Consider the following 15963-nt stretch of genomic DNA (forward strand, 5'->3'; position numbering starts at 1 on the left):
GGCACAAGGAACACAAAGGAAACAAGTCGCACCATGGACAAATGACAAGTGAACGACAAAAGCATACAAGACTATAATCAATTTTCAACTTCCCTATCACACAATCAAAAAGCAATGCAAAGAAACAAGATGTTTTATGGGAAACGAAATTTTAGTATTGACAGATGCGATTATCCACATAGACAGCAGGTCTAGCTGCCTTCCAAGGCTATCTGCCTTCCTCTACCGTAAGTGTCCAGTTGTCAGTGAAATTACTTGTATTAGGGTTTAGAAATAGACAGAGGTTATTATATGAAGGTATTCACGTTGAGTGACTGAATTAAAAAGGGCAATTTCCTTGGAATCAGAATAGCAGATGCACCTTTGCACTAAGTTACCAATTCATTACCGGTGAGTAATTCAAAGGCCGGCTCCAAACAGGTCAGCCGCAATGATTCATATCGCCACACCACAGATAGAAAGAGTTCTCTCTCTCTCTAGAGCCAGTGCTCTATGGTCTCCCTCTTAAGGTACACAACTTAGTGTCCGAGTGTCAACAACGTCATCTGACAGTAACCTATTACCGTATCCCGACATTCCGTCGTTCTAGAAGAATACAGGAATCCCGCGACTTCAAGTGGGGAAAAAAAATGCCAGATAATGCCGGCTTTCATATACCAAACAATCGATAGACTGCATGCGGTGCTCTTTGTTCTGGACAGGCCGGGGTCCGCCTACCACGTGAACTGCAATATGCTGTTATCAGTACAACATAGAAACAAAGAGCTGATAACAATGAGCCTTTCACAGGTTAACAGATTCTTACTTTGTCAAAGAGAGGACTTCAACTGGAAGAATTCACCAGAGGTTTGAGTAAATTACTAAACATCACAGCAGGCTCATTCCTCAAAAAAAAAGATAGCAGAAAAACTGGCAATTTAGGTAAAGGGACAAAATTGTTAAAAATCTATCATACTGGCAGACTGAATAATGAAGTTTACTCATAGAACCACGTTGCATTTTCACATCACTCCCATGGACAAAAACACCAGTGTGTTAAAATGGTCTCCAAATTCTGACATGCTTAAAATACCAAGCAACCTAATCGCTAACAGCATGTGTAATCTGACATGAGAACCTAGGTATAAGTACATTAGTTATTTGGGAAGCCATCTGATACGTAAATTTGATTATAGGAGCCAGTTAAATGTAAGCCCTTTCATGAGTGACAGGCTGGAGTTATGTTGTAAACATTCAATCTAGGTTTGGGGCAACCAAAGCATGGAAATAATAATCAACTCGTGCCACTCAAAAAAGCACTGGTAATTCATAATGGCCAGACGATACGAAATACGATTCATCCGATCCATTAGAAAATAATTCTGCTTCGACGTTTGGAATTCTAAGCATATCCGAGCAGAACAGTGAAGCAACACTAAAAAGAGCAAACCACGTTTATTTTTAATTACATTAGAAACACACAAAAAGGCTGCATCAAGGCGACTAACAATGCACACAGTGAATCAACGCAGGATGCACAGAACAGCCAGATTTATGACCCCCCCCCCCAAAAAAAAAAAGCATGTGGAGACGAGACCCCGACTCCACACAAACTTGCAGCTTGTTCGCATGGCTACGCAAGATGGAGACCCACGCATCTCGTCTGGAGCTCTGCATTGGACTCGGATCCATATGCTTATTTACTCACTTTTCCCGACTCAGAACACAGTCATGCAGATCCGCCTCATTTATCCCCCCTGCAAGTTTTTAGTGCCGACTGAAACCTTGTAAATTCATTTAAAAAAATGCATGGGACGCCCCCACCCCCACCCTTAAAATTTCAAGCTGCATTTACAAAGTTTTGCATTATAATATACCAGAGTTCCACATTAACACGAAAAGTGAGCAGGAAATACAATGCTGGCCAATAAAAGGTACTTCAGTATCAGAAATATAAATGCAGTAATATAACTGCACAAAACAAATTTCCCTCGTTTACATTTTAGGCATACGTTTTTAAAAACTACACAGGAAATTTCCTTTGTCAACCTGACACCAATTAATTCAAGCTCTTATTTCCATTTGGCCATTTTTACCTTCAGCTGAAAGTTAAACTTCGGCGAGTAGAACTGTGCTCACCAGGCGTACAAACGGCGAAAGTATTTAGTTAAGCATAAGCGTGTCATTCCGTAGTTTCTTCCCGAGTTCTTATTTAAATACTCGACATTAAAAATAAACGATAACGATAAGGGCTACTTTGTTATTCTAGTCGGACGGAATATAACACCGAACAAAGTTTGCTGAACTAATCCTATTTAAACGGGATTTTTCTTCTTTTCTCACGTCGGCAAGCTTCAGTTAACCCAAAGTGCGTACTGAGTGAAACGACGACATTTTCACAGTAAAACGACTTAATACCAGCTTAATAGCCGTACAATGACTAATTAAGAGAAGTTCATACCTGATTTTTCTTTTCGTTTTATTCCGACACTCTCTACAGCAGCCCGCAGACGGCCATCCCAAAACCGTACCGAGGGAATGGAGAATGCTGATTGGACACATCCCACGATATTTCCTATTCTGATTGGTTTACAAATTAAAACAGTTGGTAACCATTGGCGGATGGTGTTACCTGTGGGTGATAACTGATTGGTTGCATAAAAGGAACAAGTCGTTGATAGTGATTCGTCAGTTTTCCAGCTAATGTCGACTACTCAAAACAGTGTTTATATCGAGAGGTGTTGTCTCAGCCTGTAAGAGTTTTGTTTAAATTATAGCAGTTGAAGTGCAGAGTGTACCTTAATTAAAGCCTCTGTCCCACTCATTCCCACAGTAATTTGTCAGTGTGATCTGTTTGCATACAGCACCTAACCCACTGTCAAGCCTGAACTTGTTCATACAGTCCTTGCCCACTTTCAATCTGCGAACTGGTCACATGATGTGACAGATCTGTCATCTGGAGCTTCTCCAAAACTCTGCCTTCCACCTTCCCTAAGGGGGTTCACCATTTTAGACCGCAGCAACAAAGGACCTCTGTTGCAGCACACGTCTGCCCAACAAATAAGAAAAGAAAATTAATTAAACCATGACTTCCCCAGCTTATATAGCTGGAGCACGGCTGACGAGAAGGTGGGCTGGTTGGGGATTTGTAGAGGGAGAATTGTATTTATGACATTCTGGCATAAATGCTCACTGTTCCCAATAACTGACACCATAGTACACGGCTCTATAAGTCACATATCACGGGGCCCAGAGACTGAAATACTTGATTACTTTATGGTACCTGTTAATGAGTTCTTTCAAGATTACAGTGAGCCAAGTGTTTTCAAGCCTCTGATAGCCCTACAGCTATAAAGCATACACATACTAAAACGGAGTATAAGTTCATGAAGTTCACGTAAAAGAAAAAAAACTTCATTCAAACATATGAGCGTATATAATCTGATTTCATTGTAACATTTTCATAAGATATCGTGCACAGTGGGCAATGTCAATGGTGCTGTCTTTCACCTGCGAGCAGCTGCACAATGGAATCTGTTGTGAAACCCAGCTGGCAGCCATATGAGACGGGCATCACTGTTCCTGTGACAAGACACGGCCTTTACTCCACGCTCCACACCCACAGCTGCCGCGTTTCAACCCTCGACTCAAGGCAGCCATAATTCCATTTTGCCCCCTAGTGTTCACTGCCTGTCACTGCAGTTACTAGTATCATCAGTAACGTTCATCTATAGAGAGGTAGACAAGGGCAAAAACCTGAGTTAGCAAATTAACCTTATGTTAATGTCATGATGGTGCATATTTACTATATATATATATATACTACGATTTCTGAAGACAAGGTATCAGGTGTCATAAACCTGCGAGCGCAACCGATGACACCCACAGGTATTATTCGAACGTGAGAAAAAAAACTAACATAGGCATGAGTCGGGAAATAAATACAAATCAAACTGTCCAACTAGCATAAAGATATAGAGGACTATATCTTTGCCAGATCAGACAGCATTGCTGGCACCTGCATCGAATTCACATCCAGTAAAGAGAATAAATTTGGAGGGCTCTCTTTGGGGCAGCCTGAATTACGTGTGTATCTGCAAAAGTGCTGATATCCCTGCAAGGACAGCCCAGAATGAAGATTACCCTTATTACATTTAAATGCAGCCACCGAAATTTTAATCTCAGGTGATTTTCATTTCTACAGCAGTTTTTGAATTAAGTACAGGGTCCCTGGCGGTATTTGATCGAAGATACCTTCACACAGCAAGTCGATGGGCCCACTGCTATGTTGTCTACCGCCTACTTGGACCTGCTGCAGTTTTGCCACAATAACCAGCTGTTGTTCACGTCTCACTCTGAAAAGCTCAGCTCTCTTCAATCCTGCTGGAATATGAATTGTGAATGTTTTTAACTTCACATTTGCTGTTCGGTTTGAAGCCAACCCCCCTTACCCATGGTTCTGCAAAGCTTTTAGGAATGGAGAACAGATGTGTTAAATCACTGTATTTACAGTGCAGCTAACCACGCTTCTAAACAGTGCAAGTACATCCTTCAGGACAGCCGAACGCTGCGACACAAAGCCACTGCTCACACACGCAGAAATGCTTTAAGGGATGCATTTAATGTCCCACTTCAGTAAAAGATTTCATTTTACCATGTGCTTACTATCATTTGACATCAACCAAGACTCAATATAACGCAGAAAAATACGTCTACAACAGAAATTAAGAGATCAGAGTGTGGATTTAATAGAAATTTTATTACAAGACAAAATCCATGTCTTTTTTGGTTATTGAAAGTGATTGAATAACAGAACAAACAAAGATATTTGCCTCAGTTATATACTGGGATACGACTGTGGTGGCAGACTGGCACCCCACAACCCTGATTACAGTTTGACGGTCAGGCTGAGGCATGAGCTTCCATGCTTAGAGAAATTAGTCATTATCCAGAAACTCGCATCAGGAGCGGGAGGAAGCGAAACACGCAGCCAATGCTGCCGCTGGCTACAGCTGAATGTGGGGTAAAGGTTTCCGGGGGGGGCGGGGGGGGGGGGGGGGCACTCATTCATAAGATTTTCTTTTCTCCTCCCTAGGACGGAGGGGTTCAAAGTTCACAGGTCACAATATAACTGGCATTTTGGCACGAGCCGCCGTGCACCGAAAATCTGCAAAACCGTGGCAACGACGGTGACAGCATACAGTTCAATGACAGCGCTGCTGAACGCACTGCAACCTGAACACGTCTCAAAGGTACAGTTTATTTCATTGCTTAGGAATGTGTTATGTAATAATGACGTGCAAACACAGCTTTAAAATCACAACACGGGAAATACCTTAGGATGCCAAGGGCGCGAGGATACGAGTTAGTTCAAAACAAAGAAAATAAGTTGCAGAGCTTTAATACTATGAGTTCAAAATCTCTCAACTGTGATATAAAAAAATAAGCTGAAAATAGCCTAGTGGTCCTGTATTCCCTGCTACAGATATTGTTGATATTAAGCATAGAATTCCGCAGCAGAAGAGCAAATTCACAGGCTTGGCAGCCTTCATTGGCTGCCCCTTCACATTGCAAGCTGCTGGTGACCTGCACTGCAGACCTCAGCGGAGGGGTGGCAGAGTGCAAGGTAATGTCGATCAAGGTGGACGGAGGCCTAAAACGGGAATCCCCCGACTTTAAGGCTATTTTTTTTTGGGGGGGGGGGGGGGGGATAGTGGAGAGACACACCAAGCAGGAACTCACTACTTCAGAACAGTAGCAGCATTTGGCTTTCTCAGCATAAGAAAAAAAAATAAAACACAATGACTGCATTAAAAAAACTGTGCCCCATATTCACGGATACTTTTCTTACTGGTAACTAGAACAGCCTAATATCACAGCTCAGTTAAATAAAATTAAGACAAAGAGTTTAAATGGAAAACATGTGACAGTATTGCTCATACAAGACGAAGTTTCTAAAAGGCGTGGGATATGAGGCATAGTGGCAAGCTGCTCCAGTAACACATGAACTGGTCCACCGTCAGGCTCCCGAAGCAGCAGAAGTGGACCTAGGCGCAGATGAGAGAGATGATGAGACAAAGGCTGGGAAGAGTCATCGCTGCAAAGCCCCAGGGCCGACCGGTCGAATCCAGCCCTGGGAGCGGTAACGTGTTTTCACGAGCGCGACACGCCGGTTTCCTGCCGCTTTCTCGTGTCCCCTCCCACAATCCAGAGGCTCTTCCTCGTCCTGCGTGTGTTTCCCGGGAGACTTTCCCTGCGACGGACCAGCTTTGGCCCAAGCTGCACCCTACATTACACCATGTACTCCCCCCCAGCACTGAAAACCAGAGCCGAATAAGCACTTGCTAAAAATGGAGAAACGGCATACAAACGGTTAAACTCATTTCCTCCAGATAAATTCCCAATACTATCAACTGCAAAACGCAGAAGAGAAGAAAACTCTTTGGAAAACCATAATGAACAGTCATCATATCACTTTCGAAGGGTCACGGACTCTAATTGCCGGTACTTATTGCTAAATACTAGGTACTACGTTTTCGTTCAGGATGTGGGACAGATGGGCGGAGTCTCACCAGGGCCCTTCACATGTGCTGACCGTCCCCGTCTCCATCTCCCTGCTTCTGCATCTGTGCTTGCATCTTGGCGATCATCTCCTGCATGCGCCGCAGCTGCAATCCAACGAGGTTAAACTCATTCCGTGAGCTGCGTGCCTCGCTTCCCAGAAAGCCAAGGAGCTTGACGGTTCTTTAACCAGAATCTTACATTCATTCTTAATCATTTATCTGAGGCTCTAAACCAAAGTGGTTCACATTAGATGGAAGGGTTATTATAATAGTTTGTGTCCTGCCCAGGATTTTAACCCACAACCTTCACATTGTTAGCAAAATGCTTGTCGAGCTACGGGAGCTGAAGAAGGTAACCCTGGAGAGCCAGGCTGAGCGAGCAGGCCTGGAACAGGAAGGGCAGGTGTGGTGGAGAAGGACATGCATATTTCTTACCTCTGCCTCCTTCTCCTGGAGGATTATGTCCTTGTCCATCTCCTCAGGCTCTGGACCCTTCCTGAAACAGACTCAGAGTGAGACGGGCTGAGGACTATCTGTGCTTACTGAAGCTGAGCCGACTCTGGGCCATCACATGAGCGTGATACAACAGTACTTGCATGATTTAAAGCCCATAAATGTGACAATATGCTCAATATAAGCGAGCGGTCGAGGGGCTCTGTGAAGAACTCCTGGGTATATACAGGAAGGAAGGGCAGAGAGTGAGTGAATGCGGAGCGGAGGAGCGTAGTGGAGAGCGGAGGAGCGAAGCGGAGAGCGGAGGAGGCAAAGCAGCAAAAGCTGTTAAACAGAAAAGCTGGGGGGGGGTTGAGTCAGGAGGTGCCCCCCTACCCCCCACCAGTGGTACCTTCACCCCCTGCCTCCCCGGTGGGCAGCTCCCCGGCCCCGTGGTCAAAGACCTGCTGATTCACAGGATCAGTGAACGTCGGGGATTCAAAGACGATCTAAGAGTGTGCGCTGGGCACCTGATAGCTGCACGACGCTCCCGCAACTCCAGGCACTGTCAACTGTATACAAGTGCATTTTTAAAAAAGTTCATTCTTAGAACTGAGGGACAGTTATACCACAGTATTTTTGTGTTAAAAGATAAACATCTGTTTTTGGGGTTCCTGAGAACAGGCTGACATCTGACACTAAAATATCAGAGCAAAAAGAGGTGGAGTACAAAGCCGCTTTCAGACTAAAACCGTAACTGAAACTCCTGCTTTGGCACTAAACTTAAACTCTGTCACAGTGGGACAGCTATCTCCCCCACTTAGTGCAGGTGAGAAACCAGACCCACCTCGCACAATTACTAGCTAGCTGTTGCTTTACGCGCATGAAAATCGCATAACGTGACCCCCGTTAAGCCCAAACTTTCGCCGACTGTTTAATAGAACGGCTTTGTTTCAGCTTTGCCGTTAGAATGCATCACAAACTCGAAGCAGGGAGGACGAGATCCCTGCGGATGTCGACCATGGACACCTTCCAGGAAAATATCAGATGGCTAAGAACTGGTCTGGAATCCGGTTCCTTGGAATTGGCCCCCATTTATGGGGAGGGTGTGGGCCCCCTCTGGGCCTGACGATGGCACTTTGCCCCAGGGAGGACAATGGGGGTGCAGAAAGGACAGGCAGAGAGAGAGGTACGTACGCAGGCGAGAGAGGAAGAATGTAACCATGTGAGGACAACCTGCCGCCTCGCTTGAGGCGCTCGGAGCGGAAGTTCTCGTAGTGCAGGTCCTGAGTCACTTCCTGGAGGTCCTGCATGTGGGTGCTGGAGAGACAGGGGGCCGGATCTATCAGTCAAAATTCCGATATTGCATGTCCTACCTCATAAACACACATTCCACATTGTAGAAGCTGCTAAATAAAATCAGATAACTGCAGTCTTGATTTGTGGAGATTATGCACGACATCGGTGTAACACTTACATTAACATGGTGCGCAGCTTGAGGAAATCGTTGTGTTCGGGGTTCTCCACCTCCACCACGCCCCAGGGGTACAGCCGGCCCCGCACCTTCTTGCCTTTGGCCTCTATCTGCTGGTTGGATCCCACCACGGCGAATGGGATGCTGGTCTGGAGGGACAGAGCAGGTTGCGCTCAAACGGGCGTCAGATTCGACCTGCAAGGTGTCTGTGAACGTGGCGTACCTTCAGAACTCTCGTCTGTTCCTTGAAATCCTCATCTTCATCGGACTCGGCATCGGGGAGATGGTAGATCTTGATGCCGTGCTCGTCGATCTCGTCTAAAATCTGCAACCAGAGGAAAGAGAGTAGGTCAGTGTCTGGTTTAGGGAAGTGACAGGAACTATTTCAAAACAAACAAATAAACCAGCAAACTAATAACCAAACCACTAGCTTCTGCTGCAATACTGTTAATGGCTTAATCCCAATGACGTACACACTACTACATGTGGCGGGTGCATTCACACGCTTAATGCAAGTGTCCAAGGGTGTCCCATTCCTCAGATAAATCAAGTGCAGTGTGCTTAATGTGCACCTTATCCACACTTTTGCAAATACTACATGGTAGTGGTCTTTGGTTAGTATATAGACTACAATGCACCGCATCAGTGATGACTAATGTTTATATCGACGACGAGGAAGTACATCGCGCTTCCTAAAAATACTCAAGTGTGCAAAGTTGTATAACCTAGTTATAAAAGTTTTATAACCTAGTTATAAAAGTTGTATAAATGTTTACATAGCCTGGACAACATTGAACGACCTCAAACACAACCAACACAAATAACACGGCTGTAGCGGGTCTCTTATTCACCTCGTTAGATATCAAGTGTGCCCACTGCTTTTGAGAAATCCCTGTGCCCTTGAGCCCTTCACATGCACTTGCATACTTTGCATACGTCACCGAAGTGTGCAGTGTCTCAGTGCGCTTGCCCTTAAGTGGAGTTATTGGGTGGCACATCCGCATTCCTGGTTACCTCCAAGCTGGTATGTGAAGTCTTAATAGCATACGGGCAGTGTGCCACAGAACCCTTAACGGGAGAAAGGACATGGCACTGATGCCTGGGGAGGGGCACCTACCCTGCGCTTGAGCCTCTCGCGCTCTTTCAGCGTGAGGGTGTCGGCTTTAGCGATGACAGGCACCACGTTGACCTTGTTGTGAATCGCCTTCATGAACTGAACGTCCAGAGGCTTCAGGCTGCGGGGCAAAAGTGCCGCAAAGTCATGCTTTATTGTCGGAGGGAGACACCGAACCATTTCATTGTTTTATGTCTCAATTTTCTGCTTGAGTTTCCAAGGAGCCTGATGCCGCTAAACCATCAGGGATAAATGACAGGTTCTGACTGCGGACCTTCACTCTTTCGCTTTGTATCTCCTGACAAATTTTATTACTATTCGGTAACGTTTCTGTTTTATTTATCTGCACAGTAAATGTACTGCATGCCAAGAATCCTGGATCTCAATTCGCAAGAGACATCTGCTGTATCGCTAAGGATACCAAAAAATATCAAGAAAGACAGTAATGCCTGTATTATAAGATGCATATGCGAATTAATAAATGTAAGACTGGAAATGCTAAAGATTTTAATTAAAGAGATAAATGCTGCAGTGTAACAATTCACCATGCCTGATTACATCACAGGCAAACTTAACCAATGGTTAAGCCAAAAAGGAAACCACGAAGTTCTCATGGGGGAAAAACTGCCACCAGGTGGCACCGGTGAGACACTCACCCATGTCCCAGAGGGGATATGAAATAGAAACAGCAGTGCACACGGTTGTCCACAATGTGTCGGCGATTGAGGCCGCTCTCGTCGTGAAGGTAGCGCTCAAATTGGTCATCAATATAGGAAATTATGGTGCTGAAACTGCAATTGGGTCAGAAGAAGACAAAAGTAAATTAATGTCTTCAAAGCGTGCTGTCCCAGATTGACAAATGTGACCACTAAAAACCCCCCGACACAAGCAGGAATGGTATGGCCCTTTGAAGAAGAAAAAAAAAAAAAAAAGAGTGGTAATGTGAGAAAGACAGATTTCTGACTAGTCTGCAGATGCTTCCTGTGCAGCCTCAACATGAAACACCTCTGAGAAAAGGAGTGGAAGTGTGAGCCACCGAAATCCCTCTCGGAGCTGCAATGAACTACTGGAGGCCAGTCACTGCTTAATCGCTCTTCGCTGCTGAAGGGTCCAGTCAGTGAGGCTCACAGGGGCGCCCCCCCCTCCGCCCAGGCCTGATCGTTTACATTTACATTACATAGCAGACGTTTTTGCGCAAGCGAGGCACATCGCAAGCACACATGCAGCTGACAAGTGGACTAGGCATGAGCGCAGCTAGGCGAGCTTCCGGTGAGTGCCCAGGTACGAGTGTGACCGGCATCGGAGCAGAAGCTACACAACAACTTCCAAACAAAGCAGGAAGCTAGTGAGACAACTTGAGCGCGAATTGCATATTTGACTCGCAGACACTGAAAAAAAAAAATGGCCTGGGGTGTGCATCTTGCACATCACGTGTGGCTCCATTAGCCGGCCTGAATTATATCAGACTGGAGGCAAAGGGGTTAGAGGAAGCGCTTCCTGACGCGTGGCCTGGCTTTTCCCGAGCAGAATCAGCCACGACACGCTGCAGGAAAGGGGAACATGCCCTCCATGACTCTTCTCAAGTGACTCAGCACGGCAGACCTCTTCTAAAGCAACATACACCTTAACACCCTTCCATACTGTGCTCAGTATGAGCGGATGTGTTCATGCAAAGCAAAGCAGACCGTCTTAGTCTGATTTCAGTTTGAAACACTGGGAGCAAGTCGCAGACATGGGGGTGTAAACTAGCCCAGCTGCGTACAAAGAGACAGATAAAGGGCTGGGATACCAGTCTTGGCTGTTGATGGCGTCTCCGTATCCGGGGGTGTCCACCACGGTCAGGCGCAGCTTGACCCCCCGCTCCTCAATCTCCACCGTGGAAGCCTCGATCTGCACCGTTCGCTCTATTTTCTCTGCATATAGAAAAAAAAAAAGACATTGCGTCTTTGTCCCCCACACTGGAATCCCAAATGGTGCTACCCAGCAGAGGTACACTCCTGTTCTATACAGGAACCAGGAAAACCATGCGCTCTTCTGGCCTTTGGCGGTCAAATTATTTTTAGAACAAATAAAACAGGAACTCCATACATTTTCTGCAGGACAACTTCTCTTTGCAAATAAATAGATGCCCACAGAATACTCTGATTATTAATAGCATCAAGAGCAAAAACGATGATGTGACATTTTGCTGAAAGCCCCTTGCCTGCTGCTCCTGGAATTACTCTTTCGGGGTAGAGATCCGTGAGGAACAGGCTGTTTATCAGAGTTGACTTGCCCAGTCCAGACTCCCCTAGTAGGGAAAAGAACGACAGGCATTACACGTCTTGGTCTGTCGGGTGACCACCGTAACCCAGACAACTTAGGCTGCAAAGAGCGAATCAACAGCAGTCTGGATGAAAAATGTTAAGTGATTTAAAACACCCCCATTAGAATAATGACGCAGACTTCACAGAAATTTGCTAACATGAAAACAAAATCTGTGTGCCGAGTTTTCTGTGCAAGGCATGTTTACTGAGGTTATTAAAACATCCTTACATACAGTGTTTGGCAAGAGATCAGAGACATTTTTCTTAAAATTAAATAAAAATAAATTAAGATCAAAGTGAATTAGAAGCAGACAGCAAAATTTTGCAGCGTTTTGGTTAAAAGAGGAGGATGACTACACACAATGGTTATATTCTGAGGGCCGGTCCCTCCCCAGCCCTACAGATCCTCTTGGGAACAAATCCTGTTTTAAACAACAGCCATCACTGTATATAGCAACAGTGTGCAGCTGGACTGAGGGAAACGGCACATCTGACACCAGATGCAGAGCCCAGATGAATCTCAAGTATTGCAGGGGCCACAGCGAGGCCTTAACGAAGAACTTTCAGAAAATGCAGACTGCTTCACTTCTTAAATGTTTTTATGTACCGGTCGAGGGTGAAAAGCAACAGGAGCATCATGTGAGGTCACATGTTTCACCCTGCTCATGCTCACACAGTATACAAACCTCAAGATGCTCAAGATGGAAACCGGGGGTAGAAAGAGTAAACGGTTTCCACAGATAAACTAATATGCATCTGGAATATAATATGCATCGTGCCTATATATCTGGAATTCCTAAATCATCATCAAGCAACCATTCAATAATCAAACAGGGCAATAAACAAATATAATAAAAGACAGCTTAGCAAGGCCTGAAAGCCTGTCCCCCACTTACTCCACTGAGAATTTGTGTGCCAGAGGTCAGACCACAACTTACCGACTACCATGAGGGTGAACTCAAAGCCCTTTTTTACAGACTTGCGGTGGACTTGGTTTGGCAGATTGGCAAAGCCAACATATCCTGGAGTCTCTGGATTGGTGAACTGACCCTGCTGAAAGACGAGTCAGAATGGAAACTGGTGGCAGCAGAGGCACAGAACGGCAATCGAAAACAAAACCATGCTTCTAATTCCTCTTACATCCTGACCACATTCCACAAAGGCTATGTTTGTTTTACAGACAAGGAACATCTACATTATGTTGCAAGGGATTATGGGAGGGGGGGGTGGATTTTATACTCCACAATTAATCATCCTTTAGTTGCATATTCAGGAGAATGTAAACTGCCCATTATCCAAAAACAAACATGAAGTATTATTCCGGTACCAACAAAATGATTAATCAACAAGCAAAGTATAATAGATTAACTTCCCAGCTCCAGGAATGTCAGATCACCCCCCCCCCAGTCCCCCAGCCCCCCAGTCCAGACCCCACCCCAGTGCTTTCTCACTAGGAAGCCTGGGTCAAAGGCCATCTTAAATTCAGCCCACTCAGGCATGTCAGAAAGCAGGAAGGCTCACTGCTGGACAAATCCTTCCTCGAGCAGAGAGGCAAAATGGAAGGACTATTTTAAAAACAGCTGCTCCTGGCTTGTCATTTCAATTTCCTAGAGTACTTCTCCAAAATAGGCAAGCTAGCAAAAACAGGGTGCATGCAGATGCGACGAGTCTGACGGTAAAAACCAGTATCGTTTGTCTTAATTCTTCTAAACAAGTGACATACATTAAAGCAAAATATCCATCTGACATCACTAATGAATGAAGGGAAATGCAGTGGTAACATACCTTGAGTTTTTCGGCCTGCGACATTTTGAGCAATCGGAACCTAGGAAATAAAAAACGCAAATGGTCACAGCAGCCAAAAAAAAATCAAGTGTTTAAAAATTGCACCTAGGATCTGTAAACCTAGCCCTGAATAAAATGGTGATTCAAAGAGAAAAGGCAGCTACGACATATCACAATTACGGCTTCTGAAAAAACGACCATAGAAGGAAGTGTCCCTGCTTGTGCTTAGCCGCCAAGCCACATCCGCCTGTCTATGCAGCAGTACTTTCACTTCCAACCGGTAATGGAACCTTACCGGTAGAAGGCCAGGTTCAATTAAAAGCCCGGACTGCTGCACTTAAACTCACTCTACAAAGGTTTGAGAAACGTTTTCTTTAGCGATGACCTGCTATGGCACAAAAACAGCCAGATGATTTTTTTTTTGTTTTGGGGTCCAGGAGAACTTAGTGTCAAGAACTCACAAAATGTGCTATAAGTGTCAAGAACTCACAAAATGTGCTATAATGCAGTCTGCCAATCAGACTTGTAACACCGCATGGTGGTGACTGTCACTACCACAGCCAGGTACTTCTCAAGGAGACTTAGGAGTAACACTGACTGTTATATCCATTCAAGCACAGTATTTTGCAAAATTTAGAGAATTAAAAACAAGATCTTAAGCATCCTAAATTCAGCTGTACACTGGTGGAGACATTTTTTGAATCCCACAAATGCATCATTTAAAGCATATAATAAAAGGACACGTCTGTGTCGATAAAATGTTTAATTACAAAAGAGTACGGGAAGAGCGACAGAGAATCAAGTGAAGAATTACTGAGCAGACTTCGGACGTGGCCCGTATTTTCTGAATATGGGGCGTGGATTTATAGCGGACGTAGTCAAAAAACAGCAGCTTAAAGGGTTATTAAAATCTTCACGTTCTGCCTACATTTTTGCAAAACAAAAGCAATCATCTGGTTACAATACAGGAAATAAGTACTTAAAAGTTAACGCTAGCAGTCAGACGCTTTTATTTCGAATTTCAGGTTGACTATTCCGCTAAAGAAGCGATACAATTATGGAAAACTGCCCGTCGATAAAACGAAGGCGTCAATAACGAAAATTTCAGTGATAATTCGGGCATAGCCGTCGAACTGTATAATGCTCCATTAGACGCGCATCCCCTGACATCATTTTGAAACGGGTGCCACAGATAATGGGATCCCGTTATACACGTATAAGTACCAAAACGAGAGAAAATTAAAACTTTTATCCTAAGGACAAAAAAATAAAAATAAAAATCAGCCATCGGGAAAAACGTTAACAAGATGTTTGGAGCTTACTGGTCGTTTAACTACTAACAGGTAAAATAACGCTTTGGAGGCGGCAGCCGCTTAGCTACCGCCTGCAGCCAGATATTACCGCGGCCGGAAAAACAAGCCGAACAGCAGAAAACGACATGACCGCTAAATATAAAATTAAAGGACCAGCAAAATGGTTACCTTAAATAGAGGCGACCACGGTGTTCCGGATTAAAGCTTTTTCTCCTCTCTTATTTTATTAAAATATCTGTACAGAAGGGTCCAGCGAACCGTTGAATTCCAGAGATTCCGGAGCTACTCGCGCACGCCCCACAATGCACCGGCAGCCTCCTCCGAGGACCCACAATGCAGCGCGCTTAGCACGCTGCTCAGGCTGGGAACTGTTACTGCTGCACTGGGGGAGAATCACGTTTTATCAGTACGGAGGTTTAATCCTTTATGTCATAATACGAGACACTGAAATTACAATATTACCTTTATTTATAATTATGGCCTTATATCCGCAATTAAAGCAAATGTTGATTTATTCCCCCTCCTATACATATTAATTGTGTCCTCCTTTAAGTGTCAATTCTAACTATTGATGTATGGCAACCATGATAATGTATGATGCTGTTTCAGAGACTTATTGACTTGTCTATTTTAGGCAAAGTTGTGGCTCAGAGGCAAGGGATCTGTGCTAATAACCAAAAGGTTGCTGGTTCAAATCCTGTGAATCCCAGCAGTGATCCTACTTTGTTTGGCCCTTAACCTGCAATTGCTTTGTTCTGGCTATGATGTTAATATACACCCAGTCCTGCAAAGAGGTTCTCCAATTTACAAGTGAATATTGGGGTTGGTGGCAGGATTGGCACTACAGCCACTGGAAAAAAAAACTCACTGGTCAATTTGGATTAGTGGTATTGAGGTATCACCTGCCACATGGCTGTACTCAGGTTCTCATCCAAGAGGTGGTATGATGGGAGTAACAGTAAGGCAGTAACACACTGTTAGTGCATGCACCTTACCT

General features: G+C 44.6%; 2 protein-coding genes across 5 annotated transcripts in view; both read right to left on the minus strand.

Annotated features, from left to right (window-relative positions):
- The window catches only part of farp2 (FERM, RhoGEF and pleckstrin domain protein 2), a 33500-nt gene extending 30944 nt beyond the window's left edge, over positions 1-2556 (minus strand). The window contains 1 exon segment of the mRNA XM_048990086.1: positions 2441-2556. The gene's annotated coding sequence lies outside the window, so the exon portion shown is untranslated.
- A 2147-nt stretch (positions 2557-4703) lies between these two features.
- septin2 (septin 2) lies at positions 4704-15300 on the minus strand. Of its 4 annotated transcripts, none has more exons than XM_048988426.1 (13): positions 15135-15300; positions 13654-13693; positions 12807-12918; positions 11766-11852; positions 11352-11475; positions 10219-10353; positions 9566-9683; positions 8672-8773; positions 8452-8597; positions 8172-8294; positions 6978-7038; positions 6552-6647; positions 4704-6026 (listed from the first exon to the last, which is right to left on the minus strand). In XM_048988426.1, exons 2-12 carry the CDS (start codon positions 13675-13677, stop codon positions 6561-6563), a joined length of 1119 nt encoding a protein of 372 aa, XP_048844383.1. In that variant the 5' UTR covers positions 13678-13693; positions 15135-15300; the 3' UTR covers positions 4704-6026; positions 6552-6560. The 4 variants fall into 4 exon arrangements, with proteins under 4 accessions (XP_048844383.1, XP_048844382.1, XP_048844385.1 ...); XM_048988425.1 differs by having other exon boundaries at positions 12807-12921; positions 15135-15299; XM_048988428.1 differs by having other exon boundaries at positions 8211-8294; positions 15135-15296.
- Positions 15301-15963: the final 663 nt, after the last annotated feature.

Source organism: Brienomyrus brachyistius, chromosome 21 (genome assembly GCF_023856365.1).
Source record: "Brienomyrus brachyistius isolate T26 chromosome 21, BBRACH_0.4, whole genome shotgun sequence".
Lineage (NCBI taxonomy): Eukaryota > Metazoa > Chordata > Actinopteri > Osteoglossiformes > Mormyridae > Brienomyrus > Brienomyrus brachyistius.